Genomic DNA, 13,271 nt, shown 5'->3' with positions numbered 1-13,271 from the left:
CACTGTATCCCTACATCTGAGACAGCCACTGGTCCCCATGACATCAGTGCTAACCAGGAATTTGATAGCTGAGGAATCAGATTTGATAGCTGAGGAATCAGCACTAGGTACATAGCTTGTAGAGTGTCTGCTACTGAAGAAGCAATATTCTACGGTTAATATTGTGTTGATCAATCTACTGGTAGCTTGTTTGTAAAGTACATTAAACTCGAGAACTGCTCTGTCACTTCCCACTGGTGATCACAATGGCTGACATAATGAAGCACCAGAAGTGCTAGGGGAATAATGAAGTGCGGGTGCTAGCAGAAAAGCGCCAGGGAGCAGCTGCTGCTGACTTTCTGGTTAACACAGCTCCAGTGATTGTGCATGGGTGGAGGATTTTCACTGCATTCTCCTTCCCCCAGATGAGCTCTGTGCCAAACAAAAATATGTTCCTGAGGGTCATGCAGTGCTCAGGGACATATTTTCAGGTGGCAAAGAACACTTTTGGGGGAAGAGGAAGTTGGCTAAAATCCCCCCCACACACACACTACATTAATTTGAAAGTCAGCAGCAGCACTGGCACTTTCTCCTCTAGTATCCATGCTTCGTTACTCAAGATGTTGGCCAGTGGCCAGAACTTAACAAATGCTGGTGTTGGAACATGTGCAAATTATGTCTGTGTCGCTATATGAGAAGGCTTCCAATCACTGTACACTTTCTGGCACATGATGTCAGCTTTTGGCCCAATGTGAAGGTATTTTATCTTCCTGCCTAACCTTGTTTGCTGGACATATGTAAACTGAGCAGTGTTCAAGTTGGCACTTTCTATTATTTCTTTTCAGTTATGCATTGTCCACCACCCCCGGCAATTGTCCATGGAACTTATATTGGAAACAATTTTACTTATGGAAATTACATTGAATACATTTGTGATGATGGCTATTCCCTTGTTGGAGAGCATGAGGTTACCTGTATTTTAGAAGGCTCAAGCACTGCAAATTGGAGTGAACCCCCAAGTTGCAAAGGTTTGCTCTTTTTACATTCAGCTGGTATTTTAATGCTGTCTGCAGATAGCAAAAGGATCCCTGTCTGCACTAATAACAAGCATGATTCAGCAGCCCGTGTATGTGGGGGGGGGGGGGGTATTTTCCCAGTCTCCCTCCGAGACATATTTTCAGGGCCAAAGGACACTTCTGAGGGAAAGAGCAAGCAGCAAAAACTGCCCCCTCATGTATGCTGCTGAATTGCTCCTACCATCGCTGCACACTGGGATACTTTCACTGCCCTTGTGCAGCATTATGTAGGATGCCAGTCATTGTCTCCAATCTATCAATCCAATCCAGTACGTTTCCGGGCAAAGTTCAAAGTGCTGGTTATTACCTTTAAAGCCCTGAATGGCTTAGGTCTGGATAACCTAAGGTCTGGATAACCTAACTTCTCTACAAGATCCCCACCTCTCATTAAGATCAGGAGGGGTCCGTCTTCAGGTGCCACCGGTTCATCTGGTGGCGACCTGCGATCAGGCTTTCTCAGTTGTTGCCCCTAGGTTGTGGAATGTGCTCTCTGTGGATATGAGAGGATTATCTTCCTTGGAGGCCTTCAGGAGAGCCTTAAAGGCCCATGTTTTTAGCTTGGTTTTTAACGATATCTAGTTTTAATTTTAATCTGCTTTTAAATGGTTTTTAGTTTTAATTATGTCTTTTTTTATTTTAATGTAAACCACCCTGAGCCACTTTAGGAAGGGTGGTGTATAAATCTAATAAATTAATAAATAAAAATAGTCTCATGCATATACCTAGAGCTATATAAATGGAGAGTTTTCACAATGGAGGGAAGTAAGAAGTGGGGTCCCCCAGGGATCTGTTCTGGGACCAGTGCTTTTTAATTTATTCATAAATGATCTAGAAGCAGGGGTAAGCAGCGATGTGGCCAAATTTGCAGATGATACCAAACTCTTCCAGGTAGTGAAATCCAAAACGGATTGTGAGCAGCTCCAAAAGGATCTCTCCAAACTGGGGGAGTGGGCGACAAAATGGCAAATGCAGTTCAATGTTAGCAAGTGTAAAGTGATGTACATTGGGACGAAAAACCCCAACTTCAAGTATATGCTGATGGGATCCGAGCTGTCGGTGACAGACCAAGAGAGGGATCTTGAGGTCGTGGTGGACAGCTTGTTGAAAGTGTCGACTCAATGTGCGGCAGCTGTGAAAAAGGCCAATTCCATGCTAGGGATTAGGAAAGGGATTGAAAATAAAACGGCTAATATTATAATGCCCTTATACAAAACTATGGTGCGACCACACTTGGAGTACTGCGTACAGTTCTGGTCACCACATCTTAAAAAGGACATTGTTGAACTGGAGAAGGTACAGAAGAGGGCAACCAAGATGATCAGGAGCCTAGAGCACCTTTCTTATGAGGCAAGACTACAACACCTGGGGCTTTTTAGTTTAGAAAAAAGACAACTGCGGGGAGACATGATAGAGGTCTATAAAATCATGCATGGTGTGGAGAAAGTGGAGAGGGAGAAATTCTTTTCCCTCTCACACAACACTAGAACCAGGGGTCACTCCATGAAATTGATTGCCAGGAGGTCTAGGACCAACAAACGGAAGTACTTTTTCACACAACGCATGATCCACTTGTGGAATTCTCTGCCACAGGATGTGGTGACAGCCAACAACCTGAATGGCTTTAAGAGGGGTTTGGATGACTTCATGGAGGAGAGGTCTATCAATGGCTACTAGTCGGAGGGCTGTGGGCCACCTCTAGCCTCAAAGGCAGGATGCCTCTGAGTACCAGTTGCAGGGGAGTAATGGCACAAGAGAGGACACGCCCTCAACTCCTGCCTGTGGCTTCCAGCGGCATCTGGTGGGCCACTGTGTCAAACAGGATGCTGGACTAGATGGGCCTTGGGCCTGATCCAGCAGGGCTGTTCTTATGTTCTTATATGCTATAGCTACTTATAGTGACACCTTTTGATGTATATGGATCCACATTACCATAATCATCAACAGTTATATAGGAAGATGCATCCATCTTTGTCCTATGTGGGGATGCTAAAGATCACTTTGTACTACTGCCTGTATGCTGCACATGCAATGACCAGCATACCTGAAGCAGGCTCCATTGCCAAACAAGTTATACAGAAGGCTGATCATTTGAATCTGCTCTTTTTGCCTGTGCATAGTCATGCCTAGTGAACTACTTTTAGTTGAAGAACAGCTATTTCATGCACACAGAAATTCCCAAGCACATCAGCAAACCAATTGCTGCATGGGGTAAGGGCCTGCTTTTCCAAGTCCCTTGGCAATATTATTCATGCTTACCTTGGCTCAGCAAAGTCCACAATTAAAAATATTAGTCTGATACTGGGTGAAGTGCAATAGCTCATTTTGTTTAAGAATCAATGCATATTTTCAATTAAAAACCTATGCTTTGAAGCACAATCCACTGCTATTAATTTGTGGGGTGGCGGTGGCAAATTTTAACTTATCAAATGTTTATGGACAAGTTAATTGACAATTGATATAAGCAGTGACTGACATGCAACACAACCTTGCGAGAGTACAGCCTTATGAGAGTTCCATAATCACAAAGAGCCAGTAAACAGCCTGTTCCTCAGTATAGAGGCAGACAATGTATGTGAAGGCATATTTACTTTGGTTTCTAAGTCCAAAAATCAGTTATATAAGGGGCATGCTTGGGTGGCACTTGAGCCACACACTATATGTTTTGTGTATTAGATATAATTTAGAACTTGATAATTCTAATAATTGGCCTAATGCATGTAAAGGATGATTGGGTAAAGATATAGCCTGTTTGTAGAGCACCTGTTTTGCATGCAAAAGGTCTCAAGAAGATCAATCAATGGCATCTCAAGGTTGAACTGGGACAGACTAGTTTTGAAATTCAACAGTCTAAGTAGAATGCAATAAATTAGCAGATATACACTCCATTTTTCACTCAATTGAGCCAAGCCATGCACTACAGAACTACAAAAATGGTGGACATTCTATAGCTTTTTAATTTATTTATTTTTTTACATTTATATCTCGCTCTTCCTCCAAGAAGCCCAGAGCGGTGTAGTACATACTTAAGTTTCTCTTTCACAACAGCCCTGTGAAGTAGGTTAGGCTGAGAGAGAAGTGACTGGCCCAGAGTCACCCAGCTAGTATCATGACTGAATGGGGATTTGAACTCAGGTCTCCCCGGTCCAAATCCAGCACTCTAGCCACTACACCACGCTGTATCTTATCGTAAATTACAATTTCATTTTTAACTATTCAACTGTTTCAATTAGGAGGCTGTAAACTTGATTTGTCAAGAAAATACTTGTAATTTGCAGCAATAATACTGTTAAACTACAACTTGATATAATTCCAGCCATTACCACATATATCTGATAAACCTTTTCACCTACTATTATTTTCAGCAATTGCCTGCATCCTCCCACAGATTTCTGGAGGCAAGGTGGCAGAAGCAGGTACTGTGTTTCAGGTTGGAGATTATGTGACCCTGGAATGTGAAGATGGTTATATCTTGGAAGGTAGCCCTTACGCTCAGTGTCAGCAAGATTTCACATGGGATTCTCCTGTGCCAGTTTGTAAACCAGGTAAACAGATAACAAACAGAAAACTATAGTATTTGTGGTTGAAGAAGAATTTGTATTCCATGAAGGAATTTGTATCAAAGGCAGGAAGTTTCAGAACATCTAAGCAAAAGCAACACTTTTTGTGGTGTTTTCTCCACCTAGTCCATTCTGTGGCATGAGTTCCAGCAATGGCTACATGCAGCAAGCATTTACACCATGCCTAGAGAAAAGCAGGAAGTCTGGCAGGCTCAAAGTCTATCTGCTGCCTTATACTGAACTGCTGCCCCTAGTCCACAGCTGAATAGGCAGAATGACAGCAAGATGCTCAAGGGCAGATGTGGGATGTATATATCTTGTAATTGTATTATCTTTTATTGATCCTCTAAGCTTGATTTATTGTAAATTTGTCAAAAAAAAGGTTGGCTGCAACTGATTTAGTAACTTCAGGACCATAGAGTAATGGAAAATGAAAGTATTACTCAGCTGGTGAAATGAGTCATAATACACCTCAAAAGTCATTTTTAAGATGATTTTTCTCAGAAATAAATACTTTCTCCACATTGCTTAATTGACTAGCTCCTACAAGAGCCAGAGGAGGGCGGGGAGAAGTTCACTGGGGTTGACTGCTTATCTGTAAGGGATTCACAGTAGGCTGCCACCATCCACTTTATTTTTATGTGGGAAAACCCACTCTTCATATAAGATTCCGGGGGGGGGGGGCAGGATTTGAGGGGATAAAGTGGCAAACTCCACCCTAAGAGGGCTGAACTTTTCTAGGCCTTCAAAGGCATGTGACTAAGGCAGACCCAAAATGCGAAGTAGAAATCTTCACCAACAAGGGTTTATAATTATATTAAAATATAAACAGGAGTATGCAATAAGAACAATTGTCTCTTCATAAAGTGGATTGTAAAAGAGTGTTTTACTAACCAGGCAACTCAGATGCATGCAATGCAATAAAGGAAAATAACTTCCTTCCCGTGTCTAACTGAACTAGTCCCTATTCTTCTGCTACTCACTGGCAGGGGCTTTCCTGCTGTTTCCAGCCTCCCAGCAGCTTCTCAGCCTACTGCTTTCTCAGGGCACTCTTGGGACAGACTAAACAAATTACAAAGCTTTCTCTTCTGCTGATGGCTGTGTGGGGTAGATGCCACCCAGTCCTCCGGACTGGTCCTTCTGTTTTGATTTTCCTGAGCTTTTTCCCTTAGAAGGAAAGGTCTCCATCCTCCCAGCAGTTGCTTTAAGTGAGACCTAGCCCTCCCCAAAGCCTTACTATCACTATAATAGGTAATTGTTAAATTTCTAAAAAAATATTCCCTCTGTTGAGATAATCTGGTTGATTGCTCATTTTGCTAATCTAACCTTTTCAGTCCTTAAAATGCTTTTCATCAAATGTGTCACTGGGATTTTTTCCCTCCTTTTTCTCTCCCTTCATGATAAAACAACTCATTCTTCTTACTTTCCACTTTAGGTTTCTACATCTCCACTCTCATAGGCATCGGTAAGTATTTTCTAGGAAAGCGCATCAGATCCTGGTTGAATGTAAGATGCTACATTATCATGAACATTGTCATTTATTAAATATTCTTCCTTTCCATCCCCATGACAGAATGCTAAGGGCAACTAACAATTTTAAATTATTACAATAAAATAAAATACAGATCACTCCAAATGGACATTATTAAACACAAAACTCCACAGTACAGTAGGTAAACTCATAAGAAAGCATCTTACTCGATGAGAGATTAAAAGCCCACAAAAAAGGGTCTTCAGCAAGCAGTGAAATAAACTAACCTTGTCTGATTCAGAAGATAGGGAGTTCCACCGACCTGGCATCACTACAGAAAGTGGACTTGCATGTCACTGCCAGATACACCTCTGAAAATGATGGGGTGCACAAAAGGGCCTCAGAAAATTACTTTAGGTGTTGGGCAGACAAATATGTCCGATAGGTTCTATGTGAGCCAGTTCTATAGGAGCTGATGTTCTGTCCCACAATTCAGAATATTTTTGCCAGAATATTTTCCCAATGTCTAAAATGTCTGCCCTTCCACTATACTATCACAATCTAAAAGATCACTTATTTGGGGATTAGATTTACTCACCTATTGTCTAAATTTCAATGAACAATCATTTTATACCCCATCTCTAAATCAGCTTGTTCTCATCAAGAGAGGTTCACTAAAAGACAGCATGAGAGCAGTATTCATCTGAATCAGACCCGCTACACGCACTCCAAATATCTTTATGCCTAGACTTCCAACTCTTTGTCAAACGATGAGGATGTATTCTTTGGTTTCCAACAGGATCTCTGACTGGTGTCCTACTGCTATTGGTTATTTGTGGTATCATCTGGATTACTGTTTTGAAGAGTAACAAAGCGTAAGACACTCTCCTTCATTTCTATTCGTTATCTATATTGAATAGTAAATTAAAGACATTTGCAGCCCAGTCTTATGAGGCATTGAGCAGACATAGCAGCTTATTAGAAGTGTTTCAATTCCTGTTCAAGAGAAAAAGTGGTGTCTTTCAGCTGCATGCATTAGGGTCCTACCTTTTTGCACAGATGTGAAAGTCTCCCTTGCTTCCCATACCAGTGGGATGGACATGGGTCTAAATGTTGTGGTATGAAGAAAGACATTTAAAATAAATCATGTTTTGCTTTTTAAACTATTCAACACAAAGATAACAGCAGTGTTCCTTGTATTATTAGGAGCAATCTTGACACTGGCCTTAAAAAATACTTGCCTCTTACACTCTAAGGAATAGGAATGAAATCTTTAAGGCTATTTTTTCCCCAAAGTCTAAGAGGTGTTTTAAAATATAACCTCCATAAACAGTTCCACCAAGTTCTATCTTTGCTTTCCATGATTTCAGATTTCTGTATGTTTTACTGAGCTTTCAGTAGCTCAGAGCTTGATGTTATCTTGGTAAACATGACGCAATCCTTTCCCAGCCCCATGTTTGCCAAGATAACGGGAATGTGTGAGACACAAGGAAAGACTGTGGGGGAGGAGTTCTTGACCCCTTGTGTGCTCACTGATTCTCATAGCAAAAGTGCCTCTCAGAATATTTAAAATTTTTTTAATTGCACATGGAAGGGCATTTGCAGGGAGAATTGGCTACCAGGAAAAGGTTAAGCACCACCCCTCGCAGTTCAAACCTGCATAAGAGTACAGCATTTGACTCTTTATATAAATGCTGTCTTTGTGGTGAGTGGTGGGGTTTCAAAAAACATTTGCATAGGAGTGGTGTTTACAGGCATGCTCTTGTGGATGCTGTACTGGGGCACAACATCCCTAATTGTCTGAACACCTGAACAGGGCTAAGTTCACTTGGAAATTTTGTCAGGAGCACCAGCTACAACTTGAGATGGGCTTGAGATGGATATTTGAAGGCTATATTATTTGATGGAATGATTATCTTTATGTTTTCTATGCATTGTTGTATTTTGTATAGTTTTAGAAGACAATAATGTGTGCATTTTAATATCCTAAATGCTTTCACTTGAACTTTTAACAATATTTTCCCTATCTGTTTAGCAAATATAGTCCTGCAAGTCGTCAAGAAATATCTGAGAACACAGACGGTCAAGTATAATATTGCTTCAACATACAACTCTGAGGAAAGGTTCATTTTCACAGTACTAGGTAAAAATGTTTCAGATCATTTTGTTCAAACAGAAAATGTCTCATCAGTATGATCAAAGGTTACTATGAATTCAGTATGCAAAATGGTATGTAGCCTATATAGAATGGACATGTGACTTTTGTCTCTTTCTCCCTTGGGAAAATTATCTTTTGACATGCATACAGTATTAGACAACAAAGACAGTGATATATTCCAACTTCTTTGCTGTTTCCTCTGGGCAATGCTGCTGGGCTTTCAGATGACGTAGAGCCTCTTGTGATTTTTCCCCTACCTCGACTGGTCTCCTAAATTGTGGAAGTAAATTTTGCCTAGTATATTAGTCATATTTTTTTCTAATATGAATTTGATATATTGTGGGAAGAGGAAGAAAAGGTATGGACAGCCATAGTGCAAGCTGCAGAGGTATGGCCATCTGTGTGGGTGGTGACTTATCGGAGGGCTGGCTCCAATGTGTCCGCTCTAACACACACCCTGCAATGACAGCTTTACACTCATTCTTCTCAATGCCATGGCTGCGACGTCAGTCTCCTGGATGTAAAGGGAGACATGATGAGACTAAGCAGAAAGCTCACTTTCTCACTGGCTCTAAGGTGCTTTTCTGGCTTCGTCTTCACATGGCACTGCCAGCAATACGCAAGCAAGAGAGTGAGCTTTCTGTTTAGTCTCAACTCCTCTGGTAGGGGAAAGATTAAACTGAATCAGTGGGGGAGGGAGGATGGCGGCGGCCCGTGTTCAGCCACCACTGCAGCCCGCGGGCCCCATCCCCCGTGTCTGACATCAGACACAGGGGTCTGGCTAGCCACGCCCCCACGTCTGACATTGGACGCGGGGGCGTGGTTTCCCTCCTAAAAACGGGGCTGTGCATCCCTGTTTGGGAGATCAGCTCTGCTGCATTGGCAACGAGGCCAGGAGTGGCTCTTCCTCCCTTTAAAAGGCAGGGAGAGTCACTCCAGCTGCACTTCCAACGCAGCACGGACTGATTTCGGTCCCAAACTGGGCCGTGTGGTGAAATAATGCCCCCCGCATCTGATGACGGGGGTGTGTGTCTGGGGCCATGAGGCGTGGCCCCTGGGGGCTGCAGCCTGGGTTCTTTGAACCTGTTCGTCCAATGGTGGCTCTGCCTCTGAACTGAATGGAAAACAACAAGTGGAAGTTTTTCCCACTGCAGCAAACTTTCACTCTTTCCTTTTGTTGGTCCCATCACTCCTCACCTCACCAGCTCCAAGGGACAGAGTGTATGGACCCTTGGTAGGGGAAGCCAATGCTACCAGCTTTAAAACAGAGGCAGTGGTTGTGGGTTGTCTTTGGCCCAGGGAGGAACATAGGAAACTGCCATATACTGAGTCAGACCATTGGTCTATCTAGCTCAGTATTGTCTTCACAGACTGGCAGCGACTTCTCCAAGGTTGCAGGCAGGAATCTCTCTCAGCCCTATCTTGCAGAAGCCAGGGAGGGAACTTGAAACATTCTGCTCTTCCCAGAGCAGCTTCACCCCCTGAGGGGAATATCTTGCAGTGCTCACACATCAAGTCTCCCATTCATATGCAACCAGGGCAGACCCTGCTTAGCTATGGGGACAAGTCATGCTTGCTACAACAAGACCAGCTCTCCTCTCCTAAAGGGCTAGTGGGCTGCAAAGAATTCACAGAACAGTGAAGGACTCAAGAGGTAGAAGGGAAAGGGGTGGTGACAGCATGCTTCAGCCCAAGAGACAAGGTGGAGAGTGGGGCTAATAAGGCAGCAAATTGCTCTTACCTCTGGCATGGCCTTTCAATGGACTGCCACTTCTTGGAAGCTTTAGAGGTAGAGAGCATCATGCCATTCTGCTGGCACCCCAGTAATCCATCATCTGAAGTGACTGCCTCATGAAACCCGGTTACCAACTTCTGAACATCTAAAACTTCTGAACAGCTGCTGATATGTTTCCGAACGAAATACAGAGTTCTGGTTATTACCTATAAGGCCCTTAATGGCTTAGGTCCAGGGTACTCGATTGGTGGCAACTCGGGACCGGGCCTTCTCTATGGCTGCTCCAGGGCTTTGGAACACGCTCCCTGCTGAAATAAGAGCATCTCCTTCTCTGTTTGCTTTTAGGAGGGCCTTAAAGATGTACCTTTCCCCCCCCCCAGACTTTTAACTGAAATTTAAATTTAATGTGCGTTTTTTAATCTATTGTGATTTGTATTTGTTTTTATGAATTGTAAATGTTTTGTTTTATATTATGTTTTAATCTATACACCGCCTAGAGATTTCTATACTAGGGAGTATAGAAATGCAATAAATAAATAATGAATGAATGAATAAAAGACATTAGCAGTAGCAGAGATATTGCATGCAACTATGTATTTGGGGATTGTTTGGATTCATAGTTTTCTCTAGGCACTGTGCATGTATAGTTCCTAATCCAGCAGGAAGAGAGACCTTGAGAAGGGATTGTGAGGTAGCCAGATTTAGCTTTTGCTTCAGTAAATTAGCATATAAAATTACCAAACTGCCTAGCTGAGCATGTGCCTGGATAAAATAATGAACATTCACTATGAATAAATGAACCTGAATGCCACTAGTGTTAATCTTATCCAAGATACAGGTGATACTAATTGGATACTAGCAAATAGATGTGCTTCTTTGAGCTAGTTCACACACTGTCTGGAAATCCTATACACGGAGTGGAGCATGAAACTCAATCTCCATCTCCCCACCACCCATACAATGTAGCACATAAATGTGAGATATGTGTATCCCCATATGCCTGCTTATTCCCACAAACATTCCATGCCTGTTGTAAGCCAAAGAAAGGTTGAGTGCAGGGGCGTAACTATAATAGGGCAAGGGGAGACATTTGTCTGGGGGCCCACTGCCTTGGGGGGCCCCCCAGTAGCAAGTCACGTGACTGACTCCCCCAGCCACACACCTGCCCGGGCTTCCTTCAGTTGTATTCACCTCCAAAATTGATGTGAGTGTTAAAACCTGGAGCTGCCAGAACAGCATGTCTTTCTCAAGTACCATTACATGACTTTCATCGTCCACAATTTACAAAACCTACTATGCTTTTTGTTACCACTATTCAGCCTCATTTAAGATTTCTTTACTTCATGAGCTGAGCTTCAGTGAGGGGGCGGGGCATTTTAAAATCTTGTCTTTGCGCCCACTACAACCTTGCTACGCCCCTGGTTGAGTGTACACTGTCATGAAACAATCGTTGCATGTATGGTAGGGATGTGCACGATATTTATCGGCGCCGGCGGGGGTAGGGCTTTAAGGGCGGGGGAGAGTGTACTCACCCCCCCCCGCCGCGTTTCCCCCGCCGGCGCTCTCCGAATTTGAAGCCCCTCGGGGCGGCAGCGTTCCTCCTTGCCGCCCCGTTTGCCCCCTCGGCCGGAAGTGGCCGGAAGTTCCGAGCGCGCGCGCGCGCACGACAGGCGCACGCGCGCTCGGAACTTCCGGCCACTTCCGGCCGAGGGGGCAAACGGGGCGGCAAGGAGGAACGCTGCCGCCCCGAGGGGCTTCAAATTCGGAGAGCGCCGGCGGGGGAAACGCGGCGGGGGGGGGGTGAGTACACTCTCCCCCGCCCTTAAAGCCCTACCCCCGCCGGCGCCGAATCACCGAATCTGCCCCGACACCCGAAACGTTTTGGCGGCCTTTTCAATGGCCGCTGAAACGTTTCGGGCACAAGCCTAATGTATGGTTGGATACACCCATGCTAGCCCACTGCCTCACTATGCATATAGGATGTGTCAATCTTCTCCAGACCTCAAGCATTGCTAATATACCCAGAGAGGTGAGGATTGTTCCTCTTAAATACGATTGACTAGTGGATAGCTCCAAAAATTTACTTTCAAAGTTTATGAAGTACAAGTAAGTGGAATTTGGGATGCCAATTTTCTGTGTGCATATAGTTTTTCTACAGAAGAATGCTTTTCTAACAATTAAAATGTGCAACATTTCTCTACATACAAGATATTGTATTCTTGTTCTGTTTTCACTATTTCCCCCTGCAGATCGAAAAATTACTTTCAACTTCTTTATGGATTATAGTTCAGTTCTTCATTACGTAGAACATTAAGTTTATGTGGCAGCTTTTTCTATGGACTCCAGCTGGACTCCTATTCTAACAAAAGTACTTTTAATGACCTATTCCTAGTATAATGTTTAATTGGACCTAGTGAGGAGACATCTCAACCAATTTGCTGTTGCAAATAAGTACTGCCCGTTATGCTATTGCTGGATGGACTGATGCTGGACTCTCTTCAGCTTCTTTTTTATTTTTAGAAGAGTAAAAGTTGCACTCCAGAAGAGACACCTTCCAAATTATTTCATTGTCTTTTCTTTGAAAGCTGGCGAAGAGAGAATGTATACAGTCAAAGAAACATATATTTGAAGTGTGAATTTGTTTTTAATTTTTAAATTCCTGTTTGAATTTCTTATATTTGTTGTAAACCTGTAAATTTGGAGCAGTATACAAATTCACTAAATAAAGCATTTTTCTACAAAAAACAATAGCTTTGGCTGCATTGTTCCTTTTGTATAACATTTTATGCTGTTCCTAATCTGCGTCCACTAAGGACCAAATTTCTTAGGGAGATCTTTGCCCAAGATTTACTGAGATTAAGTAATGTATTTTTGTAACTGATACATCTTCTGTAGTTCAGCAAATAACACTAACTTAAGTAATTAAAACACTTTACTTTTTAAAATTATTTTAAAGTATTAAACACTAAATGGTCTCTGTATTCATCCTGATAGATTGCCTGGGAGTTATTCGCACATGGCTTCATGCTGTGGGGTAAATATTGAGCAAAGCCACTTTGAAGTACACTCGCGGCATTGAGAGAAGCAGCCTCCCCTCTGCTCTTGGGTTTGTTTTTGATGCAAGTTCACATGTTTTCCTCCTAGCAAATGGGGTGGGGGGAGAGAGTACTGAAGAGCTACATTTGGATTTGTAAAGAGAGTATCTATCTATATAATTCTCTTAAATGTACCCGTCAATCCCATGTGTGGCAGCTTGAGCGAGAGTTTGCAAGCGAACTGCAGGGCGTGGGGGAAG

At 43.0% G+C, this 13,271-nt stretch overlaps 1 protein-coding gene across 1 annotated transcript in view; it reads left to right on the top strand.

The window, feature by feature from the left end:
* Positions 1-12,718, top strand: part of CR1 (complement C3b/C4b receptor 1 (Knops blood group)) — a 99,388-nt gene extending 86,670 nt beyond the window's left edge. Inside the window, exons 41-46 of the mRNA XM_053245857.1 lie at positions 825-1,007; positions 4,418-4,597; positions 6,048-6,077; positions 6,883-6,958; positions 8,119-8,226; positions 12,226-12,718. Coding sequence (XP_053101832.1) covers positions 825-1,007; positions 4,418-4,597; positions 6,048-6,077; positions 6,883-6,958; positions 8,119-8,176 — 527 coding nt within the window. The 3' untranslated portion in view covers positions 8,177-8,226; positions 12,226-12,718. The remainder of the gene's footprint in view (positions 1-824; positions 1,008-4,417; positions 4,598-6,047; positions 6,078-6,882; positions 6,959-8,118; positions 8,227-12,225) is intronic.
* Positions 12,719-13,271: the final 553 nt, after the last annotated feature.

The sequence above is a fragment of the Hemicordylus capensis genome, chromosome 4 (genome assembly GCF_027244095.1).
Source record: "Hemicordylus capensis ecotype Gifberg chromosome 4, rHemCap1.1.pri, whole genome shotgun sequence".
NCBI lineage: Eukaryota > Metazoa > Chordata > Lepidosauria > Squamata > Cordylidae > Hemicordylus > Hemicordylus capensis.
The sequence above is the reverse complement of the archived record's forward strand: the minus strand, read 5'-3'. Positions and strand labels throughout refer to the sequence as shown.